We start from the raw sequence: 26,687 nt of genomic DNA, 5'->3' as shown, positions 1-26,687 counted from the left end.
AAAATAAGGTAGATTGGCAAAGTGTTATTGTTTAAACAGTTTGACTCAAGTGAACTTCTTTGGAGTGAAGGAGACCAGGGAGCAATCAGACAACCATATTAGCTGGCATGTCCTTGGTGTAGAGTAGCCTGCAACAGGGAGCAGATACAGGAAACTGTGATAAGCAGGGAAGAGCAACTTCCTCAGCTGGCACAGCTGAATCCAGAAGATACCATTCCTATATGGCTTGAGTAAGCAGATGTATTTCAAAAAGGGCTCTGCTTTTATTTAGGGCAATTTGAAGTAACAGCTGGATCTCCTGGAGAGCTCAGCACTCTGCAGATAAAAAAAAATCCAATCCCAAATTTGGGTGCTGAGCACTTCAGAAAATATGCAACATTCTTTAGATGCACAGTAAAAAATCAAGGCAATCTGGAAAAGATCAGACTCCAATTTTAGGTGCTGAACAGATGCAACCAGAAAAAAAAAAAAAAAAAATCACCACATTTCACTGACACACAGGACAGACTCTGCACCCATGTTTGCTTACTGGATTGTAATTTACTAAAGTTAGTGCTGACCTACTTCAAATATTTCCCCTTTGGTCTGGAAGCCAGTCCCTTTAAAATACCCAGTCCCAAAGGTATGAACTGTTACAGGACAAGTTGAAACCAGCAGCCTGAGACACAAACCAAAAAAGTCCACATTTAAAGTAGCAATGCCAACCAATGAAAATGATATGCCTACCATGTTCCAGATAAGAAGGCGTACCTTCCGAGGGATCGAGTCTTCGAGCTCTCCGCCCATGCTTGGAATTGTTGTGTACAAACATATTGTCCGACACTGCCAACACATGGCCATCAACATTGACTGTTGTAGACACCACAACCTGAAAGCCCAAGAGCAAAGTGGAAGAAAATTTAGGTATATATGCATGCTTTTTGAGAAGCACGGAGTGTCATAAAGTTGGTTAAATAAATGACAGCTCGGAGACACAGAAAATTGCGTGGTTATTTCACATAATAACTGGTGTGTATGCTGTACAAACCTAACAAGGGATATTATTGATGAATGAGTCTTTGGCATCAAAAGTTTTTGATGCAGTTCAGTTAAACTGAAGAGTTTGTAGCTCCGTGGCAGCCAGCATACTGTTAAATATCATTTTAACAAGAGGACCTTTATTAAACATTTTTTCCTTTATACAAGAGCAGCTGTATTGCACCATAAATTATCCCTCAGTTTCCATGCTAAAATTGATAGAGCTGTTGACACTGCAACTGAGAATTGAATCAGAATAAAGGAAAACAAAAATTTAGTGAAGTCACAATGACATTTGTTGCATGTCTCCCTCCACCCTTTTCTGATGCTCTCCCCCCAGTGCAGTCACTACAGGGTGTTGAACTTGCCCAAATTTCTCCTGAGCTCTGTCTCAGAGAGTACATATAGGCATGTTTGTTTACACATACATGCTTGACAGTGGGAGTTTTGATCTGGAGAACATAAGCCTATTCATCCAGCATTAGAATTATTTGTATTTCTCAAATTATCTCAATGCCAACACCTGGGATTTGGTTTGAGGTGAGGGCAGTGAGACAGAAGCACTGCCCTGTAGGCAATTTCCAACACTTCTGCTCCCCTGAGCAGTCTTTTCTGCGAGACAGCCCAACTCAGTGAGGGCAAACAGTTAAATGTTGGGTACAGAGTAGAAGATCCAACTGCTTAGAGGTGGCCAGAGGGACCTTTCAAGCTTCAGAGTCAGCATGCACTATGGGAAATCCTTGGTCAGGCCTAGGGCACCCAAGCCACAAACCATCATGGAAGAAAGGAGGGAATGTACTGGGCACGTCCCTGGCAGAGCTGTGAGCTCATCACATCGAGTGTCCACCCACTCAGAAGGGTCAATTGACCTCACAACCTCCCTGGTTTTCATTCAGTCTTCCCCTTCCACAGCCTCTTCCCAACAAAGTATGGCATTCCCAGGGTTTTACGCCAGGCAAAGACTTGGCCTCTAGCTGGCTGCTAGCTTGCTAGGAGCACACATTGCCTTCAAGAACTTTGACTAAAACAATAAGAAGCAATGACCTACACTTCTCCTTACATTAAACAGGGAAAGGGATTAAAAACTGAAACCCACAGAGATATGTTTATTCATGTGACCTCTTACAACCAAATATAATAATTGTCTGTTAATTGCAGTTTCAGCTCCCACCTCATGGTTCGACATGTGAAACAGCAATCAGCAGCTCCTGTTTAATCCACCTATTATGTTGACTAATTAACTTTGCTCGACAGTTTATTTCTTCCTCCATTATCAGCCCCTGTCAGCCGCAAGCACACTGCCGCAAAGGGGGACCTCAGCCCTTTTGATTGATCACCGATAGATTGACATGCAGATTAATTTAATTAGAATCACCTCACTTGAGAAATGAAAGACAATGGCAAGGGGGCTAATAGATCTGCTCTTATAATGAGGCAAGCCTCCAGAGCCATGGCAGAGGCTTTCTGATTTATTTTGCTGAATTCCCCAGTTGCTCTGAAAGGCTCTCGCTTTAATTGTTCTTGGTTTTGAGAGGCTTTAGCCTCTGAAGAGGTGAAATGCTTTACAAGGATTGGCAAACATTGCTTCAACTCTCTCAGGAGGCTGCTGCCTCTCAAAGTTGGTCAAATGGGGACACTTAAAGGATGGCTTACAACAATTCAATTTCATCATTTGAACTGGATCTTGGGGGAAAAAAAAAAATAAATTTAAAGCAAAAATTTTCCACCTATTTCTGCTCACAGATTAAAATGCTCAAAAATCTGAAGCAAGCAAAACTGTTAAACTGCCCGTTGCTAATCCTGAAGTCTTTGTCTTTAAAAAGAGGAATACAAGAGCAAACTGTTTTCATCTAGAGGATCCTAAAAACCATCCCTCAGAATGGCATTCCAGATAATAGATTTTTGAGTGAGTTTTAAGAGAAAAATATTAAAATACAGAATAAATGATTCAAGAGCTCTTACAGATGGAAATTTGGGAAAAAGAAAGCACCAAACACTGTAGGTAAATTTTTCTGAAATCAAACTAAATGGAAAAAACCCCCAAGCCCTATATATAAAATTCCAAAAGGGATTTCAAAAGTAATTTATCCATTGCATTCCTAAGGGATAGAATAAAGTTTATGATATTTTCAATAACATATGATCTTATAGTAAATGGCTCAGGGTTTGCAATCTTATTTGTGCACTTGCAACCATTGTAAATTCTTTGCAACTGGTATTATGAGCCAAATCTTTAGCTGACGTTGCCTGTCACAGCTCTGTAATTTATGCCAGTTCCTTATCTTCTACTATGGGTTTGCCTAGATGCATATGAAAATCAAGATTATTACAATTAATAGCAATGTCTACAATTACTTTCCCCAATACTAATACTATATAGGCACACACAAGTTTCTGATCAGTCTTGTGATGAAACCCAAACTTTGAATGTTCTAGAAAAATAATTCCAGAAGAAGAGCAGGCCAAGAGCAGTAATAGCAAGGTCCCAAACCTGTGAAAATCATATATATAAGTAAATAGCTGTCACTATGCATGCACTGCTCTAGAGAAGAACTCAAGAAAACAGCCCTATTGAAGACAGTTTTATGTTAGTATATCTACATTTAATTTGCTCCCTTCATTTTTCTGAAACTCCTGATGCAACATATTTTGCATTACTTAACAGTGTCTTCCTACCTACCTCCTGACCAGAGGGTTAATTTACTACAAAGAGACCACATTGGTGTGGTTCTTCTGTTACCAGCAGAAGAAACTACAACAATAAGCCCCAAGAGAAACTGTTTCCAGTCTCAGGAAATATTGGTGGGTGGAGGAGGGGAAGTGGTTACTCTCGTATATCTGTCTGAAAAAAAATTATTATTCATAGTGCACCTGTGAGAAGCAGCACATGCTTACTCATTGCAGTTCTTTAAATACAAAATCTCATTAATACAGGAATACTGAACATACAATACACTAACAAAATATTAATACCCCTCGTTATTAACAGTGAACAAAATATATCTTGAATATTGTGTGTAACAGTTACATACTTGCATTGCTATAGATCACTTACATACTTACAAGTTCCACTCACATTTTTAATTAAAGAGAATACTCCACTCTCCTCATTTTGATTTTGAGATCACTGGGATAAGTTCAAGTTAAAGCACAGGCTAAAAGTAATTTGTGGAGAAATCATAAAATTAGGGGGAGGGGAGAGCCAAAGTATATGTAGAATGGGCACTGAGGCATCCTAAAACCCAGACCATAGCAAGAGGGAAAAGCACACTACAGTTTAATAGATGATTAATGAGGTGCTGACACATTAATGTAAGCACAGGGACAACCAGGCCTGCCAAATCTCAAACCTTTCCAAATTTTGTCAACAAAACACAGTTTTAATTTGGGACAGGCAAACATGAAAAATTATTTGAGTTCTAGCTCTTCACAGATTTTGAATTTAAATCCTGTATCAACACAAGGGCAGACAGAAGAGCTATGAAGGAAACACATTGGTTTACAACTTTCTTCAATGAAGTTGGCACTATCAGCTGCATTAATGTATCACAGCTCTGTGAATTATTCTGCCTGCCATTAGATGAGTTTGTGAATACTCTGGAATTTAGTTTGAAAAAAATATTCAGAGACCAGGAGTCTGAAGATCAAGCCATTTATCCACGTTTAGAACTTGGCCTGTTTATTTGTTATAGTACCTCACCTAATATATCAAAATTAAGCATTGCATGACTCCTCATTTTTAACCACAGTCCATTAAGTTTTTCTAACTGATTAAAAAATAGCATGTTTCTTGTGCTTTTAATTTTCTCTGATGTATGGTGAGGGATCTGAAAGTTTTGGAGTGTCCCCAGCATCCAGTTCTCTGCAAAGGCAGAGAAAATCTGATTAAGATGATTTCCAGATTTGAAATGTGTTATTAGTGTTAAATCTGTAACTCTGGTGCTTGTTGTTTTTCTGAAAGCTATGCAGAAATGGCTTGAATAACATCTTTGTTTTCATCATCACTTAGTGGCCTCTTCCTACAATGTGTTGACTTCCTTATTCTGGTAACTGAAAATAAGTTGCAGTTTAACAAAACTTAAAAAGGTGCTTAACTTAAAGCACTTAAGTGCAATAAATTCAGTAATTTTGCTCATGCTTAATCACCTTGTTGAACTGGGCCACAGTTCTCCCTGCTGTTTTTCAGCTTTTTTTTTTTTTTTTCTTTCCTCCCCTTGTGGGGATGGGTCCTTTCCTGTCCAAATTCATTATCTGGGATTCATGAAGCACCACCTCTGTCTCTTATGCACATCTGCAATAAGACACAAGTAGCTTCAATTTAGACATGAGTGGTAGAGTCCCATGGAAGCAAATTAGTGGACTAGAAGGCTAGGCTGAGGAAGAGGCTGTGGTAAAACAATCAAACAATGTGGCAATTTCTAAGTGACTTTCAAGGTTTAAATATTATATGAATGTTTGAGACTTTATGCAGTGACTCAGTCTGAAATTTCCTCTAAATTAAAATTTGACGTGTGAGTTTGCAAGCAGTTGTGCTAAACCAAGAATAACGAGATAACTGGGGCACCTGGGTTTCATTAATTACATTAATTACAATAATATACAAAACTGTTAAGTTGTATGAATGAGTTTTTAGTGTTGAAAAATATGGATGGAGTTTGCCCACATTACTATCTACTTAGTTTTATTATCTTTACAGACTACAACCCATCCTACCAAGACTGGTGACTTATTGTGGTGAAGAATGCAAAATCAGACTGAGCATCTGCTCCATGGGATTTCTGCAATAAAAAGGCAAGGTTGGACAAAAATGACAACACATGGTATCACCAAATGCTTTGTGTGATTGGGATGATGAAACACAGAGATGGAATAATTTTCTCAAGGACAGGTAGGGAGTCTGCAGCACAGCTGAACATTCAAATGTCTCAAGTCTCTGCATGGTACTTGATTTCTTCTCTTTGAGTGTCTCCTTCTGCAGAGCCCCAACTCTCACAGCCAGGGCCAGCACTGCTCCAGTGCACAATTTGCTGGCACTTGACGCTGCTCCAGTTGTCACATTCATGGACATCTCAGACATGCAGAGAAATTATTTCCTTCCAGGCCCACAAATGCTTTTGTATTAGGCTTATCACACTACTAAATATGCATGCAAAGTTCAGGATAAAACTTCCTAATTCATTTCTATCTGTGAGTCTGAATGACACTTCACACACAGGTCACTTGCACCAACACCTACTTTGCATCTTCCCTGTGCCATCTTAACCTCTTTTATACCATCTGATAATCAGACAATCCCTTGCTGCAGGGGAAAAAAACAACCAACCAGAAATAAAACCACCACAAAAAACCACTAAGAGAAGAAAACTTCTGCAGGGCTGGTCCTTACATAGTGGAAGAATTGTGTCTTTGGCCCCTCACTGTTTCTCCCAGTAAAACTATGAACTGCATTCTAATAATTCCCAGCAATTTCTGCAGCCTGATGCATAAGAGACCATGGCCAAAAGACAGAAAAATCTTAAACTTAAGCTTAACAGTCCAGCACAGACAGGGAATCCAATTAAAGGAATGGAATATTCCTTTGTGTATGTGTGTGTTTATATATATAAAAAGAGTGTGCTACGATTAAAAAAGTATCTGGAAATACTTTACCATCATCATTTTTAACCTGAACTTTGACATACCTATTAGAGAACTTGTAAATCACTAGTAATATTTCAAAGGTAGCTGACAGACAACAATCCACTGACTTCAGAGAGGCCTAGATTTTACTTTGTTCTTATGCAACATTGTCTCAAACATTTAGGTGCATGATATCATTGAGATACTGTATGTATGCTTGGTCCTTTTCACCATAAATGAAGCCTGGACTCTGATGGCTTTATTTTAGAATTCTATTGCTAAAAGAGCAACAAGTTCAAAATAAAAAAATAATAAATAAGTAAATAAATTATATACATATTTAAAAAAAAAAAAAAAAAAAAAAGGGGGAAAGAAAATAAAAGAAACAAAAGCAGCTATTGTAACAAGCCTGGACAAGCTTCAATACCACCCTGTATTATAGTATGAGTGGTTTGCTTGGCTGAAAGTGATTAATTTCTTGAAAATGCTAAGGTCACACTAATTGACATGACCTGTGTAATTAAGCAGTCTCTGTTTACACACAGGAAGCTCAACTGCTGTGAAGCTGGGTTTGTATGACAGAATGTCTTTACAAGTCCAGAGATCAACAACCTTTCCTATGTCCTACCTACTTGCCGACACAGGCTCCTGATTGCTGTTCTGAGAGAACATGCAAAGACATTACCATATGAAAATCAGCCTTGAGCCTGTACAAGTGCAAACCCAGCAGAGTGTACATGTTGTGAAGCAAGCTCTGACAGGCCCCAGGGGTGACTGCTTGGCCTAAATCCCTGTGCTGGTGAGTCCTTTTTCCACTTTCTCCTTCAGTGATAATGCCCTCTTGAATCACAGGAGAAATGTGATGAAGGGAGGAGAGTGGGGTGAGAAGCTGAGGGCTCTGCCATGCTAATGCTACCTCTTATACTGATTAGTTTAATCCCTGTGGCCACATATCCTCACTTCTGCACTTCTATGCTCAGAGAGGCACATAACACCTTCCTGCCTTTCAGCATTACTGCAATTAAGCAGTTCAACAAAAGTTATGTGTTCCACATATAAATAATATTGGCATTTACACAGCATTTAGCACTTTTATTTACCCCCAAAAATGCTGGAAAAGAAGAAAGCAAGGTTCTGAGCTACTGCAGAAAACTGTACTCTTCTGGATTTGTCTTTCTCCAGCGACCCATGTCATCTATGGGACAAATTTCCTATTTCTTAGAAGCCTGAGGCAAATTTCCACTAACAGACTCCATCATGTTCTCTCCCTGGGCCATATACAGTCCACCCTTTAAAAGAGAAGGCTCTTTGACTCCCTACCCCATATTTTTATTCAGCACATACTCAGGTAAAGCATTATTGGCACATTCAAAGACTGTGTCTTGAATAAAGGGGTTAGAGCAACTATTTCTCAGCATTGCCACCACACCACTCTGCTGACATACTGAGGGAAGCAAGTGCAGACTGTCTTCCCAAGAACTGCTCTGTACTTGGTCCCAGAAAGAGCCATGGACATAGGTGTAGCTTAAAAAAATGTCCTTGGCCATCTGAAGCTGTCTTGATACTACAGTTCCCAAACCTTGCTGCCACATGCTAAAGCAGTAGGGAACCAGACCAAAACATGCCAAGAAAGATTTTTCCAAATGCTGACTACTGGGATGGACCCTCACCCCATTTCTGCATTTTGATGCACATTTATGAATCTTTAACGCTGCTGAAGAATAACTGCTCAAGTGTAGTCATGAGTCTGATTTTATTAATTGGTCTCACAATCTCCTCTGCCCCTTCTAATAAACATTGAGCTCACTTAGTGTTACATAAAGGCAAATAGCAGGGTAGCTCCATAACATAAAACAACAGTGAGGTCATTTTGATTTTTCCTTTTCATGCTTTCACTTCCTGTGGAGATGACATTATCTTCAAGGGTTTTGTTGTCCAGAAAACCCAACTACTTCCTGCCAATTCTGCTGTGATAAGAAGTCCTCAGACAATATTCTGTGACCTTATGTTTTTAGAATGTTCCAATGAATTACTAGATTAGTTTGGGTCAGAGTACTTCTGCCCCTAACAGCTGCTGATTTAATAAGGAGGAAGAGTGTTCAACTGACCTGGAATCGACGCATGTCTCGAGGGTTTCCTGCATTTTTTAGGCAATTTTGGTTACATTTGAGGAAAAATTTCAAGAAGAACCTGCAGAGAAAGAGGAATGGAAATTAATGTCTTATAAACAGTGCATACCAGCACAATGTAACATATGCATATCTCATTCAACAAAGCCTTATTTACATTAGTATTCCTAATTTAGACATACCATCTCACTGACCATCCAAAGAGAGAGCTGAGCTTTCAAGGGCCTCAATCCAGCAAAATATGTAAGCACATCCTAAACATTTAAGCATTAAATTAATAGATCTGCTGTGCCAGAGCTATTGAAGTTTGCAGTCTGTCCCTCTGTCACTGCTGAGCCATCCATAGCAGCAAGGAAGGGACACATATTTCAGTGCAGCAAAAGAGGACAGAAAAATCCTAGCCAAGAAAATTCCCTCGTGTCTAAGTGGGGTTTTGCTTTACAAGCTCACTCTTGTGCAAATTTTAATTTAAGACAAAAATACTGAAAATGTTCCATACAGTTGAAATCTCCCTTCCACACCCAGTTTGTGTTTAAAATTAATGCTCAAATATTAGTGAGGGAAACCAAAACCCTGAGAGGAGAAGTGGGGAAGTCTTGGCTAAAAGACTGACTTCACAGAAAAATTAAATATTTTCAATGCAGTCAATTTCCTGACCATACACAGTTCACTGAAGTAGCTATATGACCCTTACATATATCTCTAAGAAAAGACACTGCATTTTACAAAGCCCAAGAAAAAAGCAAACACTTCACTGAAAATATTTCCTTCAGTCTCATGCGCCAGTGGACTGTAAACTCATAAAGACAGTCAATGAATAATGGTGGGTCTCAGATTCCAGGCTTCCTCCCTGAGATCCAGAGTTTATCAACCTTTCGTCCAAAGTAAACTACAGACTAAGGTCTACTAAAGCTCAGCTGTGCAAAATTTAATCCTACAGCAAGTTTAAAACCTAGCACAACTAGATAGAGCAGCATTACACTTGCAATAACCATCAGTTGACTAAGCAGAAACTAATCTGACCTGTTTCCATATACAAAATCTGTGTGTCTTTGTTTGATCCTGTTTTACTTTAAATTATAAAGTTAACTTTTGCAAGCATTCATCTTTCAGCACCCAAACTGACTACTAGGTCAGCAGAATTTGCACACACTGCCATCGGGAGAGATAAAACTGCAAGGTAAACATCTTCAGAAAATCTTTTTATGATGAGCTGAATTCTTCACCCTGCACTAGTTGTGGTGCTACCCCTCAACCAGGCAAGTTTTGTGGCTTCTTCCTCCATGCCAAGAAAATCATATTAGGCAAATGACTGCAAGGACAAATTAAAACTGCAAGGGACATTTTTCATTAAAGAAAAGTAAGGTAAGCAGAAAGATTATAAAACACAATGCTTGGGATTATCAAGGACTGCATCTCCTGAATAGGAAGCCCCTTCTAGACCTGTGCTACTAAATAAGAGAAAGCAATCAATATAAAATAAACAGCTGCCACACTTCTTCTAGGATTTGGAAACACTGTGTTTGTTTACACTAAAATAAAGAGCAGTGTAAGGCATTACTTTTTCTCCTCAAGCAGATTCTGATATTCAATATGGTAAAGTTGGTGCTATTTGTTGCACGTGTGTCTTTTTAAGCCTCTAATAGCCAGCTGTGACAGCCTGACTCAGATTGTGTAGAAGGAGCTGTCAGCACAAATCTTGGCAACTCAGATCCAGACAACTGCTTGCCACCAGGCACGGGTTTGTACTCTTGCCAGAATGGATTTTGAGAGACAAGCAAATAGGGCATTAATTCCACCAAAGAAAAACGAAAAGCAGGGAGAGTTCAGGATCTTACACTTCAGATGATGGCTTTCCTGTCAACAGCTCATCATTTAGCTCATGAGCTATGAAGGGCACAGACATCAGATCCCTCTTGCCCTAAGCTGGCCCTGTCATGCGAAATGCTGGCAGGATCTGGAGACCGCCCCTCCACGCAAGATTGCTTGCTGAAATAAAAAGCCTGGCCATCTGTTGGGAGGCAAAGACATCCCTGTCAGCTGGTGCCTCCAGCTTCAAACAGGCCCTTATGTGACAAAACCTCTCAGAGCCACTTATAGTTTGGGGAGAAGCTGGCACTGCCCTGGGTTTGCCAGGGGATTCGTGGCGGCTTTGCCAAGTGCTGAGTCCAGCAGCCCTCTGCCCAGTCTGCCACAGCCCTGGAGCAACACCTTGGTCCCAAGCAGAGCTGTGACACAGGGTAGTTAAAAATATCTGCACCGAAAGGCAACGTCAGCCATGCAAACATGGAAAGAGAGTTTCTGGTCTGGCTTTGCACAACATGCATAAGCACAGGGGTTGACAAGTTGACTAAATGACCCCAACAGAGGTAAAAAGATCTTTGTGAAGCTCTCCAGAGAAACACAGGGCCTTCCCTCACGAAGTCTGAGTTCATGTAAGCTAGAAGGCTTGGAAAACACCTATGAAATACAAGAGTTGGCTTTTGGAGTCTGTAAATTCCAACTCAAAGTTATAAAAAAGTCAAACTCCACCTGCACTGTGCTACCTCCCCCAAATTCTACATAAATTTCACCAAAATAAACTGCAGAAGAAATGAAGCTCATCTATTTAAACTTACAAAAAAACCACAAACAAACAAAAAAGCCAACAGAAAACCTTCATGCAAGCAAGCAGGCAAACAAAAGTTCTTTTGAATTAAATCAACTCCAGAAAAAAAAAACAAACTTAAAAGAATTACAGTGTTTTTCAGAAGAACAAGACCCCAAGCTTATAAAGCCAAGTATACTCACTGCATTTTACATTAAAAAAAAATGCCAGTTTACACAACACATTCTGCCAAGAGCAGCATTTTTATTTTGCTGAAAGACAAAACAAACCATAGGTTGCACTTTGGTTTGGAACATGCCAGAGTCTCCCTAGCTATCCAAAAGCATCCCATGCTCATCTAGGCAGAGGAGCAGCTCCCTGGCATGGCACATGCTGGCTGATGGTCTCCCCTTGCTTTGGCAGGGAGATGGATGCAAACAGATTAATACAAGGGTAGAGTGGAGCAGGTTGGTTCCTGAGGTTCAGCTTGGTCCCTCGGTTCCTGCTTTAAACTGCTTGCTCAGGTGCTCTCTTCACCTCAAGTCCAGTCCTGCCAGTCTTGCTCACTACCAACACTTCAACACTTCACTCTGCAAATATTTCATATTTAGATTGACAGGACTGGTCCAAGAGAAGTGCCAACAGAGATGAGCTCTTTGTAAGCATAAGCCTCCATCTCTATTTGTTTGCATGTAACTTCTTCACAGTGGGTTATTTTTTTCCATTCTAATTTTCTCCACATTTGGCAAGGCTGTATAGCATTAATACCAACCACAGAGGATTTATAGCATTAATTCTAACCACTGAGGTCTGAAATTCATTCCCAAGATGAAAAAAATGTGCAAAACACAGAAGTGTCAATAAAATCTTCAACTTTAACTCTCTTTCCAAACTTGTGATTGCTGAACACTATCTCTTCTGCCACATAAGGCTCAGTCGTCAATTATACATGCATCCATTGAAGGTTTATTTTTTTGCATGAATCAAACAAAACATGTTTTCTGACTCCCTTCCTGACTACTAACATCCCTGGTGTGAAGTGCATTTTTGCATATGGAGTAGAGAAACACAAGCCAGATCCATGTGAGTCATCTCAGGTCCAGAAATATGCAAACTTTCACAAAGCATTTGGATTTACTGACTTACTTTGCTATTAATTCAAAGGCATCTGTGCTTCACCTCTTATCCCACACAGATATGATTGGAGGATTTGGGAGTACAGTTTTAGAGAAAACCAGGTACTTTTATATTACATTTAAGTATGATAAGGTGCAGCTCAGTTCAGGCTGCAAACACTAGTCAAGGAGCAAAGTTGCTGAATAGTTACTCTATGCCATGGCACTGTACTGCTACAAACCTCTAAGTAACTGCAATGACCAATGCAGAAATAAAACCCTCTGTTAAACACAAACCTGCAGCATGAATCAGGCCCCAAGTTAATTCGAACTTCTGCCTGCTAGGCAAAGCTCTACCAAATGGGTTATTGGCTCTTCTGGGAGTGCTCTCTCCTTTTCTCACAACTTGATAGAAAATTCCTTGTTGGAGATGATTGTTTTTCTAATGCTACATTACCCAATAGATCCTGGTGTCACAGCAGGACTGTTCTCTCACCATTAGACTCTACTGTCTGCTAGAGGGACTCCTACCTCAGCCCAATCTGAGCTCCCTGGTTCCCCTTGCTGCCTTCCCATGCTGCTACTTCAAACTCCTGTCACTGACTCCCTCCTCATTACTGATCCATCCATCCTCGGATTCCACATGCTCAGCTGAAGGATCTCCCAGTCATGCTGGAGGTCTCTCCACTTGTATAAAACACCCCCTGACATTCATTGCTGGCCATCTTGTCCCTCACACTGCAAAGCCCTTGTGTTTGTGCAATATCTTCCTCAGCAGCATCCTGCTCTTTGGCACTGCTAACTACCACACTGATTTAAATTAAATAAATACAGCAGAAGTGGAAATACTAGCAATGAAGGTGTAGAAGGATTTTGCCCTCTTAGTTTCTTGCCACTATAAATTAATATCCATGTTTATTAAAAATAAACTAAGAGTTAAATTAAAGAATGGAAGCTCTGACATGATCTAGTTTGGCTTTTCTGTCACCCCCCTGAAGAAAATTTAAATGAGCTCAAACACGAAGGCTTAGCAGTAGGATTTTCTTGCTATTGCCACGATAAATATGTCTGTGGAAGGAGAAAAAAAATAGTTGGAAAGAAGACCTGCTGCATTCCTGATGCTGAAGAAAAGCTTGTTTGTTCCTGATACATTGGAGAAGTTGTTCAAGAACAGTTCAGCCATGTGAAAATACAACAGCTGTCATGCTGCCAAGGTCAGCCAGACCAGTAGCTACCCAGAAAGTGAGTGCTGGTTATACAACTTAAACCTGGCTAGGACAAACAAAATGGACAAAACACACCTTTTCTGAGGTTTAAATTTGACAGAAGAGGGCAAGTTTAGAGGCCTGGATAAGATGCAGCAGTAAGTAGACGAGTTTGTAAAATTAGTAAAACCCAAATACAGGCACCAGTGCAACAATTAGCAACCATCCATCAGCTAAAAGGATTGTAAGCCCATTCAGTTCAGCAGAGTGCTAAATATGTGCATAGATTTAACTACACAAGCAGTAATGGTGGAGACAAAGGTACAACTCACATACTTCAGCATCTTGCAGAACCAGCTCTGCTGTCAGCCTATCTTTGGATGTTCCCCCAGCAAAAGAGAATGCTAGGGATGTGAAACTGCACATACAGATCTGTCAAACAATGTCTGATGGAAATTTTATTTCTGGTGAAAACCTGGCATATCAAGAAGTACTGAAGACAATACAGGGGTGAGTCCACAGGTCACTGAGAGGCAGGCAGTGCACAGACTTCAAACATTTCATTAGCTTCTTCTGGGTTTTCTGTGCACTTTCCACACATTTCTCTCTGTCAATCAGTAACTTCTGCTGCAGATACTGGTAACTAGACCTACTTAGAAATTTCCCACTAAAATAAAAATATATAGAGAAAAAACATTCTTCATTGCCATTTCATTTGGAAAAGTAAATGATCAAAATGTATAAATGTCTCTCTAGAAACTGCAGGACAAAGCTCCTATTCCCATATGACTTTTACAAACAAAACCCCTATTTTGCCATTAAGATTTCCCAGCTTTGTAAAGATCAAGCTAAAATAAAACTTTTTTTTTTTTTCTTTAGTAATTATCTCTTGAATTTTCCAACATTTTTAAACTTTACTTAAAGGGGCACTTTTTTATTCCACTTTGCTGAAGAAAAACTTTCAAAATAATGGAATTTCCTATGCTATAAAAATCAGAGTTTAGCCTAGCTCTATTAATAGGTGTATAAAAAGGAGGGGAAAAAATTCCTTAGTGTTCAAAGTAGGAAGATTCCCGTTTATTAACAAGACTATTGTTGCAATGTTTTATTTTTGTTTTGGTTCTTTTTTTTCCCTCACAGACTTTTTCACACACAGCTAACTGGTCATGTCAGGTACCCTATTCACAAAAGAAAAATTGAGTTTTACACTGATATTTACCAGCATGAAGCTGTGCATGGAAATCAAGTATAGGCACAAGAAAAACCTCCTTTTATCAACATGTTCACAGCTGGATTTTACTTGGCTCTTTAGTCAACAAACAGCAGTATCTACCTTTTGTGCCATTTTTACAATAGGAAAATTATTCTGCAGAAGAGAAATTACACACCAGATACAGCCAGCTCACTCTCTTCTAAACATACCCTTCTTGAGTTGTCAAACATCCTAATTAAGACTGAAAAAAACCCCCAAGTCTGCTCTGCCTGAATTCAGTGTTCTCACTGATTTAAAATGGAAGCAGAAACAGTCCTGTATTTTACCCTTATGGAAAGCTAAGTAACTCACTGGGTTAAAAAACAAAACCAAATGAATAATTAAAAAAAAAAAAAAAAAAGCCTGGAAAATTTATTTATTTTACTAGAAAATATATACCTCCTCCTGAGCTGAAGAAAAGGTCCAAGAAAGGCAACATGATACAGAGAATAAACCTCATGCAGTCAGTCTATTGACTGAGATTCTCCAGGCAATGCCATAATAATAGAAAGAGAATAGTCTACATTATTTTTGTGAACTTGCTCTGACTCCTGGAGTTAGCATTGCCAAGATTTGCTGCTATCAAGACAGTAAATATTCAGCTCAGCACAGAAAACAGCTGAGCAGGCACCCACATAATCACCAAATCAGAAGGTAGGACTGCCCCAAACAGCCTTAAATTACTCATTGCTTGCTTCACCAAGTGTTCCCAGTCACTTTTCCTCAGCTCTGTGTGTTCTGCACAGTGAAGCACAGCATATCAATTTTTCATCTTGCATTTTTAGACTTCTCTAGCTCTCTGATACTGACTTATAATGCACCAGAGAAATTTAGAGCAGTTTGGGAAAGTGTGTTTGGCATCTTCTCTCATGAGTGAGTTAAAACCCCAGAGAGTCTTGTTTGGTTTCTTCTCCCAGACTTTTAATAAGACAACACTATCAAAAACCATCACAAAACAGATTTAAAAATAGTCCAGAGGCAGATTTGGGTGCTTAGTTTTTTGCTGTTTAATTTTTCCCCAGGTCAGAAAATCTGAATTTTCTTACATCTCCTTACTTTTGCTCAGCTGCATTATCTGAAGTTTTTATGACATTTGAACTACAGGTAGGTAAACCCCTCTCCCAGGAAAAAAAAAAATAAATATTGAAGTAACTTTTGTCATCTGTGTACAAAATGTAGACACTGTATTTAGTCTATAACAGCTCGATGCAAGATCACCAAACATACACACATCCTTTACCTTTTACTGACACAAACATCCTGAGACAAGCAGTGCTGTGCCTGCCTATTGCCTATGCACAGCTCCAGTTGGCTTGCAGAGCACAGAAGCCCCCCAACCTCTGACACTGCACGCTTCAAATCAGAGACTGTTGTAGCTGATGGGCTTTAAATGAAACTCTGACAAAATATCCAGCACTAATGTGCTTTATTATCAGGTGAACAGAGTCACATAACAGTTTGTCTTTATTTAGTAAAAGAACCGTTTCAGTTTAATTACTTTTCCCTTTACTCTTTCCCCATTTCATTTGTTTCATGACTCAAATACTAGAGTATGAAAGTGGGTTAACTACTTCTAATTTTTACTGAAGATGCTAGACTGTAGTCATTAGCAAAAAATATAAACCATATCTACTGTCTGCCATAGTTCACACAATGTTATTGAATTAGCAGCCCTTCCAGCACCATACTTTTGCTAAAAGGACCTCCGTTCCTTGTAAGTGATGAGAGGTAACAGCATTACTGTTATTGTAATATGATGCCAGTATTTGGTTGCCAGCTATCTCAAGGTAAACTACTGTAACTTTAGTATGGTTACCAAAAAACATCAGCAGTAACAAAGTCATATTATACCAGAAAGCAGTGTTATTCCAGTCATCTGAAGCTGTTTTTCTCACAGCCAGCATGGGGATCCTAAAACTTGTGTGGTGATGAGACATTTGTTTAATCAACTAAGAATGATATAACAATTCACATGGTAAATATTTAATGTGTGGGAAAAAAACATTTCCCACCTTTCCCTGTATCAGGTCCATGTAAATCACCTTTATGTAAACCATGCACAATCAGTCTGACTGTACAATAATTAATAATTTCTCAAATAACCCAACACCAATAATATCCTTAAATAGCATTGACACAGCAGTGCTATCACCCCAACTTGCAAAACCCAGAGGGTCAGGCTAATTAAAGGACATCTGTGTGTGTGTGTGTGTGTGTGTGTGTGTGTTACCTTCTGGCCAAAGACTGAGCCCCTAAATCACTGAGAAAGGTTTCTGCACAAATTGAGGTACAGTGCTACTCAAAACTTATCTGAACACCTGTATCCTGGAACAGTTACACTAGGTGTAGACATCAGGTTACAACACTGTTCCCTCCAAAGGCCTGGCTCAGAACCAGATATTCCAAGATTATTACTTTATCCTTTTAAATGGAAGATGCTTAATGTTAAAAAACCCCAGAAGGTCTGCTTAGACTGACGTGGAAGTTACTTTTGACCAGATTTATGTGCAAGACTGGTAGATTGAAGAGAGAGAAATGACCAAGAAAGATGCTGTTGAATCTCTCACCTACAATAACCTGTAATAGTATGCCAATAATGAATCAGGAGCATATAAGAAATCAAGGAAATTATTATTGAGTTCATTTATGTCTCAAAATCATTAAAAACACATAATCCGAGGAATTTTGAGCCACAGAGAAATGTAACTGAGACTTAGCACACAATGACTTAAAGTTATTAAAAGCTAACTTTTAAAAACTTAAAACCAAAATTAAACTGGGAACCCAGTCAGAACAACAGAGAACAATCTGAGAGATTCTGTTGGGATCTGTAACTTTATTTTTTGTAATAAACTTTTTTTTGTTTCTCCTGAATAAAGCAAACAGCAACAATTAAAAGGAGTCTTTTAAAGAAACTGTGAGTCTATAATTAGCTGCCAAGGAAATAATATATAGGCAAATATATATTTGTATTTATACAAGAAAAGATCAAGCACAAAAATGCTGTGGAAGAAAGTTAAGCACTGCCCTCAGCTCCTGCCCACAAGCTGGACATTCCATCAGGGGTTCCCATTGTTTCATGATATTAAAGAAAATAAAGCCCTCACTTCCTCTGCAGCAGGGAGCTATGCCAGTGAGGAAGGGAGCTGAGGCATAGTTACTATTTTGAGTTGTGGAAGGAAGCAAAGAGCTGCTCTGTGGAAAGGCTGAGGCACTTTGTTTGAGATGTGCATGTGGTAATTCAACAAGAGATAAGATTCCAGGGGTGTTAGAAGGGCTGAATTGCCTCTAGGTAGAAAATGCTGCAGAATTTTTGTGTGTTTGTGTGCATGGGCAAGCAACTGAGATACTATAAAATTTAAGTCCCCGCTGAAGGGGAAGACTGAAAGAGAAAAAGAGTGGTTTTGATGTGATGGTGAATAGGACCATGCTATATGTAATGCTGGAGATGTACTCAATAAATATTGCATGCGTGTGCTACCTGGAATATCATATTAAATAACTTAATTCATCTTAGGAAAAATTTCTTCTGCAGCAGACATGTAAAGTCAAATAATATCTGCTTCTATCATAAGTTTTGGTTTAAATACTTCAGAGCTTTTCTTAAAGCAATAAGTCTTAAATACGTAAGAAAATACTTTTTCTGATGTCCTCTTCTATGTGAAGCAGATGTGGAAAAGGCATTCAAATCCATAACTACACAGTTACCTTTTGCATCTACCTGAAAAGGTGTTGCAGCTAACAAGAATAGTTTCATGGGCTTCTGCCCTTGAAGTCAACCATTCAGTGAAGGCAGGCAAGCTGAAGGACAAAACCAAATGTCCCAAAACTGGAACTGAATAAAGATCAAGATGCTGATGAGAAGTTACAGCTGGAGGAAGGTAAGGACACGAGTTGGCTGTAATGAAATATATTACGTTTATGCCACTGTGTACTTCACTGGTTGGAATTATGAGAATTTAATGCTAAATTTACATTATCTAAACAAGTTGTTTCTGTGACCTTGCTGCCTATTAAATGAAATAACATTACTCGAAGTTCGTGAGTATGGATAATTCCAATTACAACTTAAAGACAATGTTTCCACCCTCAAATTTGTTTCCACCATGCAGAATGTTAGCATGGCTTCTATACCTTCAATGAAGATCTTTTGCAATCCTAGAGCTGCCGTGTTACCTCTCTACAGCCAGATTCAGCTTCAACACCTTCTGAGTCCTCCACCAGTTATTGGCACAGAGTAAGTTCATGGATAAAAAGAGGCAGGTGTTGCTCACTGTATTTATGAGACCATGAATATCCCTTCATCAAAAAGATTCCTGGCACTCAGTACAAGCAGCTAACTGGAACTAGCAAGGACACTGAGAAGAAAACTTTCATCCTTGCAGGAAGTGTCTTGGGACTTGTTATGACTACAGGTGGCCAGACACTTGACTTTGTGTCTCTCCTGAAAGACAGCACCTCAAGCAATGCAGTACTCCCTAGCGTGACACATCTTCAGTAGCATCTAAGAGGGAAGTGTACCTCCTACTGAGTCACCAAACACTGCTTCCCACTGTAGTGAGGCTTTGCCTTAGAGTGCTCTTCTTTTAAAATAAAAATTCTCAGTCTAGTGATGCTGTGCCAATAACTCCATATGCTTTTGCTTTTCTATATTCTGAAGGATGCTTTAAAAAAATGGTTTTCATTACAAGACAGGTTCCAGCTAAGTCACATGTTGCAAGTTTTGAGCTGATATTATTTTTTTGCAACTGGATGTGGTCTTTTTGAGCTCTACTCAGTCATTTAGAAGGCACATTCCAGTGTCACCTGTATCTGTCTTTTAAAGCAAGAAATTAATACAATATGCATTTCCTGGTACCAGTTGTAGATTATTTTTTTAAATTTCACTTCTAAAGATCAAAACATTTTTTTTAATTTTTTTTCCTTAATCAGAGGAATTTTTGTATCAGCTTATACGTAATAATGTATTTGAGATATGGAAAACCAAGAATGAAAGTGGAGTTGGTGTCTGAAATATTTTGCCTTCATCCCATACAGAATCATGCTTTTGAGACATTCAGGCAGAAAATTTTCTGGAATTCAAAAAATACTGTATGGTATTACTAGATACCATACAGTAGTACAGAAATGTATGTACAAATCTTCAGCAATATGTTAATAGTTCAAAGTACTGATGAGTTCAAGCCAAAGCCCTAAACCGGGAAGATCCTGAGCTCTGGGCAACTTTCAGTCTTCAGCTGTAGAAGCCTGAAACACAAATACAGATGGAAACATGCAGCCCTTTGGTGAAGTTCTGTTTGGGGTTGACATCTGACTGGAAATAATCAGCTTAGACCCCATCTTGGGGACCTGACCTCAGGACCAAGAAGTCTCTAGAATAAAACAGAAACATCTTCCTGATTCTGAGAGAGGCTGCTATCTCTCTCCTGTTGCACTGTCTTTTTCCAAATTATCTCCACCCATTACTTCTTAAAGGACATTGGCAAATGGCACCCCTTAGGCTGTATAAATCTCTGCAGAAGGAACAGCATAATTTTTCTCCCATCACAAACCTCCCAGTCTAATATTTGACAGCCTAGATCAGGTGCTGTCCAAACATTTATTAAAACATTTTAAATGATGAATATATCCAATTATTACTATTAATGCAGCTAATACTGACTAATGAGGGGGAAACATACTAGCTTGTGTCCTGCAATTCATTACCCCTGCCTTGTCAACAATTCAAAGCCCAAAACCTAATCATCCATACCGGGCCCTGTTATATTTCACACGTCACATTTAATAAGTCACTCAGTGCCTATAAATTAATGTAACATGTCGGCGTTTATGAGTACGGCTTTGTCGCTGTTAACAAATGATGTGCTGGCCTGGGCTGCTGCAGCTCGGCAGTGATGAATGATGGAAGATGATTTCTCTCCAAACTATAAACTATATGCTGGGACCACAGCACACAGACACCCCTATACACCTGGGTACATGTGTGCACACACATACTCTATATGGAAATGCTGTAATGCAAAGAATGAAGACCTGCATATTGCATACATTTTGATGCAGGATATTTTTTCAGTCTGGTCGTTACATTTTATAAACACATATCATACCTATTCATACAGGCATTAAATGCATACTAGATAGTACACGGTATTACAGAAATGTATATACAAATATTCAGCAAATTTACAAAACCCACATACACTGCATTTATCATGTTACAACTTCACTTGCACTAATTTAAGACAGGTAAAGTTTATAAAACTATACTACATACAGGTGGAGTTAAGCCAGATTTACAATTCATCTGAACACCTGTAGTATTTCCATGCTTAGTGCCTTCATTGCCAACCACAGCCTGAAACAGAAATGAAACACCATAGAACTGTATTGCAAAATGGGATGCTAAACTGCAGGTGACTGGCATAGCACCAATAGTTGCTTTTATTTTTATTGATCAAAACTGACTTCTTTTTTTTTTTTTTTTAAAGAAGTTAGAATAATACATAACTTAGGATCTTAAAGGCAAGCAATATATGAAGAAAAAAGTACATGTGAAATACATGTGTATTTTAACATGTCTTCCTTTTTGTCGTGTAGAAAGTGTAAGCATTGGAAAGTAACAGGAAAAGTGTTGGCATCTTTTTGGTTACTCTGTTTACAGCTGTGGCAAGTTCAGAATTGATGAAAGACATCTGGATCTACATACGGCTGCATTAAGTACTATATGCAGTAATATAACCTCATGTTGCAAATGCACACTATGGCCAGGAGGGAAGTTGTCAGTGGAAGCAGCTTTTATAGATCTCAACTAGTTTGTCAGCAGCAGAGGAAGAAGACATAAGGAAAATACCTCTGAGAGCTGAGCCGCTAGGAAAGCTGAATTTTACAGCATCACAGACCAGGATCCCACTTCACTTTGTACCAAAGCTTTCCCTGTGGTAATGCCAGTTTTATCCTTCTGTTCTCTCTTACATCAATGATGTATCTTGTGTTAGAGAAAGAGAGTTCTTATGAAATAAAACATTTGAATACATGCCATAATTTGAAAAGTTTAACTGAGATGTGAATGCATCAGTGATGAATCCACATCCAGTCAGTGATAGATCTGACTGTGTATTTTCTGGGTACCTTTTTGTCTCTTTTGGGAAACAGAAACTTGTGCAAGAGTCATGTCTGAAGGTCTGCCAGTAGGAAAAAATAGTCAGAGAAAAAACACCAGTGTGTAAAGACATCATCTGCAGCTATTTATAAATGAAAAGCATTCTTCCCTGGTGAAAAAACAAATCTTGCTTGCAAATTTTAACTGAAGTAAAAATAAAGTTCGAGGTACATTGAAAAGGTTGACATGGAAGTGATAGCATTTTTACTCACAAATTTTCCTTTTGTATTAGACCACTGGACTCACAAACAGCACAGTGATTGTCATCACAGGTTGTTTTTGTTGATTTTTAAAAATCTTGCTTTCAATTCAGAAAACTCTTGAAGGGCCCCTGGACCTGGAGAAAGTTTTCCAGCACAGGTCTAGCAAAAACACAAAACTTCTGACCTATAACCCTCTGGACCTCAAGTGATGGAAGCTTAGCACATCCCTGAGGGTTGCATAACACTTCTAGCAACACTGAGACGTGGGAATCCCTGCTCAGTTATGATGAAGCAGATTTGGGACCAGCTACAGGTATTGAGAATTAAACTGGCCTCTTAGGAACAAGCAGCAAAGAACACACACAATAGTGCTGACACCACTAAGATCCCCTCTGCCAGCCACGGGGACTTGGAAGACCTTCCCAAGCTTTTCTCTCAGGCAGCAGAGACAGGGATGGGCTACTCCAGAGGCCAGTTCTGGGCAGAAGTCCAGCCCAAATGCCCTGAATTGTCTTTGGGAAAAGTTTGTCTTTCCATACACTCTGTGGAATGTGACCAACTGCCTGATTTGGGCTTTTCCACTGTGCTCCAGGGCTAAGTTGTGCAAATACCTGCTTGAAAGATTTGAAAAAATTTCAAGAGACTTCAAAGTTTCAACCTTTCTACAGATGCTGTCTAAACTTTAGATTTCAACTGACAAAGTTTGTCCTTAATGTCAGCAACCATGACTTTGTGTGTCCATGTTGTATTGAAGCAGCAATAGTGATCAGTGGTGCAGAAAAAAGTCATAATCATTTTCCAAATCAATCCACCCTGAAAGGACCACCCAACAGTTAAGCTACTAGAGTAGAGCCTTTGCTTTGTATACTTTATAAGCTCCTAAGTCACTTTTAGGCTGCTAAAGATGCAATTAAGTCCTTTTGAAAGTCCTATTGCAGATTTTACTGCATCTTTAGAAGTCAAAACACCTTTAAAAATATAGCTCTAAATATCTCTGTGTCTTCTTTTCCCATTTTTAAAATACAGATGATGACACTTTTCTACCACACAGGTGCTATAAGGATAGATAAAGACAAAGACACTTTTGAAAAGGTGTCACATATATCCAGGATTCTCTCATGCATTGTTAGCAAAAAAAAATAATCCTAGATATTTTTAAGACTTCTGATATATAAAGGGGGAAACTATGTAGGATTTAATTGACCTTTTTTTTTTTTTTTAAATCTCTCTAAGTAAATTATTCAGTACAGACACTACAGGTGAAAGAAGCACACTTACCAATTTGTTTTTCTAGGTCATGGATGGGGGTTTTTGGCACTTCATATGTTTAGACTAATAGATACAACAAATTTTTGAAGAAAGGTTTGAGCATTGCTGCTCCAACACTCTACGTGTTTGGGCATTACCCTGTGCTGAAGGAAACTGTTCCAGAGTACAATCTGAGGTCAGCCACAGAGAGGCAGCATGCAGGGCACAGCAGCAAAGGCTGGGTGACCAACTAAAGCTGAGTGGTACCTTGGTGTCCCAGCAGTCATAGAATCATAGAATCATAGAATCGGCTGGGTTGGAAGGGACCTCAGAGATCAAGTCCAACCCTTGAGCCACTACTGCTGCAGTCTGCCATTCACACGAGGTTAAAGATAATAAAGAGCCTGAAAACCCAGGACCATGTTCCAGACAAGCAATAGAGAGAACTCTTATCAGGTAAAACAGAATGGGGAAAAATAAAACCTCCAACTATTTTACCAATTTCAGACAAACAGACACACACACACACACACACACACACACACAAATTTGCTAGTTATCTATTAAAATGTGTGGTTGTTTCCCTAAAAGCAATATTGTATTTCCATCATCTAAATCAGAAATTACTTGCTGCAAACCCTCCTCCCAAAGAACTCTGACAACACCTAGGAAAGCAGAAGTTGATACAATTACTCCTGACCAAAACCAAATTATTTGAGCAGCTCAGCTGCTTGGCATCCCCATCACACTTCTTTAAAAATCCCATTCTTCTCAGTGTCATGTCATTCTTTTATCATCTTTACTTCTTTCAGTCATACATTTTCTGGGGCAATACCATACTGTTTGTATGGAAATCTGACCTACCAGAGGCCTCCAGGTACTTCTCTATAAAATAGATGATATATAAGAACCACCTTTATTTTTTCCTTTTCATTCACATTAAATGGGCAGGAAGAAAAGCCAGAAGTGAGCTGAGTGGTAACAGAAAACCTTAGCAATGTATGCATGCCACAGCAGTCAGCTTAGCTCTGAAAACTTAGAAAACTCCATGAGAAAGGTGGAGATTTTGCTATCAAGCTAACACACCAGCACTGCTGGAGAAAGCTTAGGAAAAAAAGAAAAAGAAAAAAAAAGGTAGAATTACCCTGTTGCAAGGGATTCATGGAATCTCTGAAATTCTGAAGAAAAGCAGAGAAATCTGCATGACAATGATATTGTTTCCTTCTCCGAGGGACCCACAGGGCTCACAAAACCATACAGAAAAGAACACAGCTCTTTTTTCAGTTCAGTCCATTGTATAGAACAGTGGATGCCACAAGGTTTATTTTATAATGATTTATTATCAAGAAAAATAAGGGCTCAGGCAGAGACATATTTTCTCAAGAATTTATTGTTCACCAAAATGGTTTGTTTTGCAGAAATATTTCTTTTGCTCTATTTTTCCCTGGCATTTCCTTTTGGCTTCATCCTTCAGCTGCCTTCATCCATACTTAGCTTTGTGAGATGTAAATTTTAAACCTTTACCCCTTCTGCTACCCCCCTGCTCTCAGACTTCCCCTGAACAAGGGCACTGGCTCCATAGCTAAGGTACCACCTGTTCTTCTTTGCACCACAACTTCCTGGGTCCTCCCTTCTGACACCTCAAATCACTCAGACCTCTGGAGAGCCAAGAAGGCAGAAAAGCATCAGCATCCACTACCAATACAAGACTCAGTCCACTGAGACAATGGCACATGCCTGAATCCCACAGTGAATCCAAAACCACTGCTGAAGAACAGCCAGGAGGGCAGGAGCAGACCAAGCCCGTGAGCTGGAGGAGCAGATGCTGGTGCTGATGTTTGGGAATTGCCTCCCTTGGGCCAAACAGTAGAGGAGAAACTCGGCTGGAGGAACATCCTTCCTAATTCCTGTGCAAGCAATGAAAGAAACTGCACTGAAAAGAGGGGCTTTAACCAGCTCTCCTTTCCATCTGCCTGTGTAAAGCAGCACCTCTACAAAACTCCAGCTAGATCAGTTTTGTATGATCCCATGCTCTTTCAGTACCAACAAAGACTTCAGCAGTCTCCCTTTCCTGTGTGTTCCTCTTGCTCATCCTCATATGGCAAAGGGACAGACAACTTTTTATTTTTTTATGTACTTAGTTCCTAAAGTCATCATGCCAGTTAGGGGAATGCCAATACTCCCTCCTTTTCATAGGGGAGAAAAATAAGTGATTTCTCAAGGCCACGCAAAACGTTTTGGGGGAAAATGGGGAAAGTATCCTTTTAATTAGAAAAGCAGAAGGATTAAAAAAAATAAAGTCTATCTCAGCTGCACTTTCCACCCACAAGTTGCATTTGGTTCAGAAAGTAGATAAACCAAAATTGGAGCAGTGAAGAAAATTCAAAAGTACATTATATGTCCAAGCTAAACTGATGCAATGCCACATATACAGTAGAGAAATAAAGCCAAAAAGTAGGTCAGAAAAGTTGACAGAATTAATAACAGAAAAGATGAATAAGATGTTTTATGGAAATGAGATCACTTTTCATGATGAATTCATAGTCAGTGTTTAATTGAGTACAATGAACCTGAAAATACACTTGGTGAATGTCTGCATTAGCTGAACTGCTGAATGTTTGTTAGCTGTTAAGAAACACAAACTGATCAATAGTGTAAAACTAAGGAGCTCAGGTATGCATGTGTACTCACACATCACTTCAACAAATTATCCTGCATGCTACAACTAGGGAAAGGGGGGGAGGTGGATTTAGAACAATCATTTTGGGATCAAGAGCTAAAGCATTTCAGCTACAACTTGATTTCTGCAAAACTCGGCAGGAATTATGAGGCTTAACAGCATCTCAACAATCAGCATATTATAAATACAAAAATGATAAATTAAAGCAAGAGGAGAAAAAGGCCAGCTTTTTACACCTACAGTAATATAATTCCACTACTTAATGCAAAGTAACAGGCATTAGAGTGTTTGGGATCCTCTTGTATAGTGTTATCTGCTCTATCAGTAAATGAGACTATGTGAACAGTACAACCTATAAATAATTCAAGGCCTGAGATGGCAATTATAGAACCATGCACAACCAGCATGAATATTTTATGAAGGCTAAAACAGCCCTCAGAATGAATCATGGATAGATGAACACGCACACATAC

The 26,687-nt window shown here is 39.2% G+C and overlaps 1 protein-coding gene across 4 annotated transcripts in view; it reads right to left on the bottom strand.

Annotated features, from left to right (window-relative positions):
* The window catches only part of EBF1 (EBF transcription factor 1), a 266,955-nt gene that overhangs the window by 88,173 nt on the left and 152,095 nt on the right, over positions 1-26,687 (bottom strand). For 3 of the 4 annotated variants that reach the window (XM_030458957.1, XM_030458960.1, XM_030458958.1), the window contains exons 7-8: positions 8,745-8,826; positions 727-868 (exon numbers count right to left, since the gene is read on the bottom strand). In XM_030458957.1, coding sequence (XP_030314817.1) covers positions 727-868; positions 8,745-8,826 — 224 coding nt within the window. The remainder of the gene's footprint in view (positions 1-726; positions 869-8,744; positions 8,827-26,687) is intronic. The other variant, XM_030458959.1, reaches the window with a different exon arrangement.

Source organism: Calypte anna, chromosome 13 (genome assembly GCF_003957555.1).
Source record: "Calypte anna isolate BGI_N300 chromosome 13, bCalAnn1_v1.p, whole genome shotgun sequence".
In the NCBI taxonomy this organism is placed as follows: domain Eukaryota; kingdom Metazoa; phylum Chordata; class Aves; order Apodiformes; family Trochilidae; genus Calypte; species Calypte anna.
This window is presented reverse-complemented; position numbering and strand designations above follow the sequence as displayed.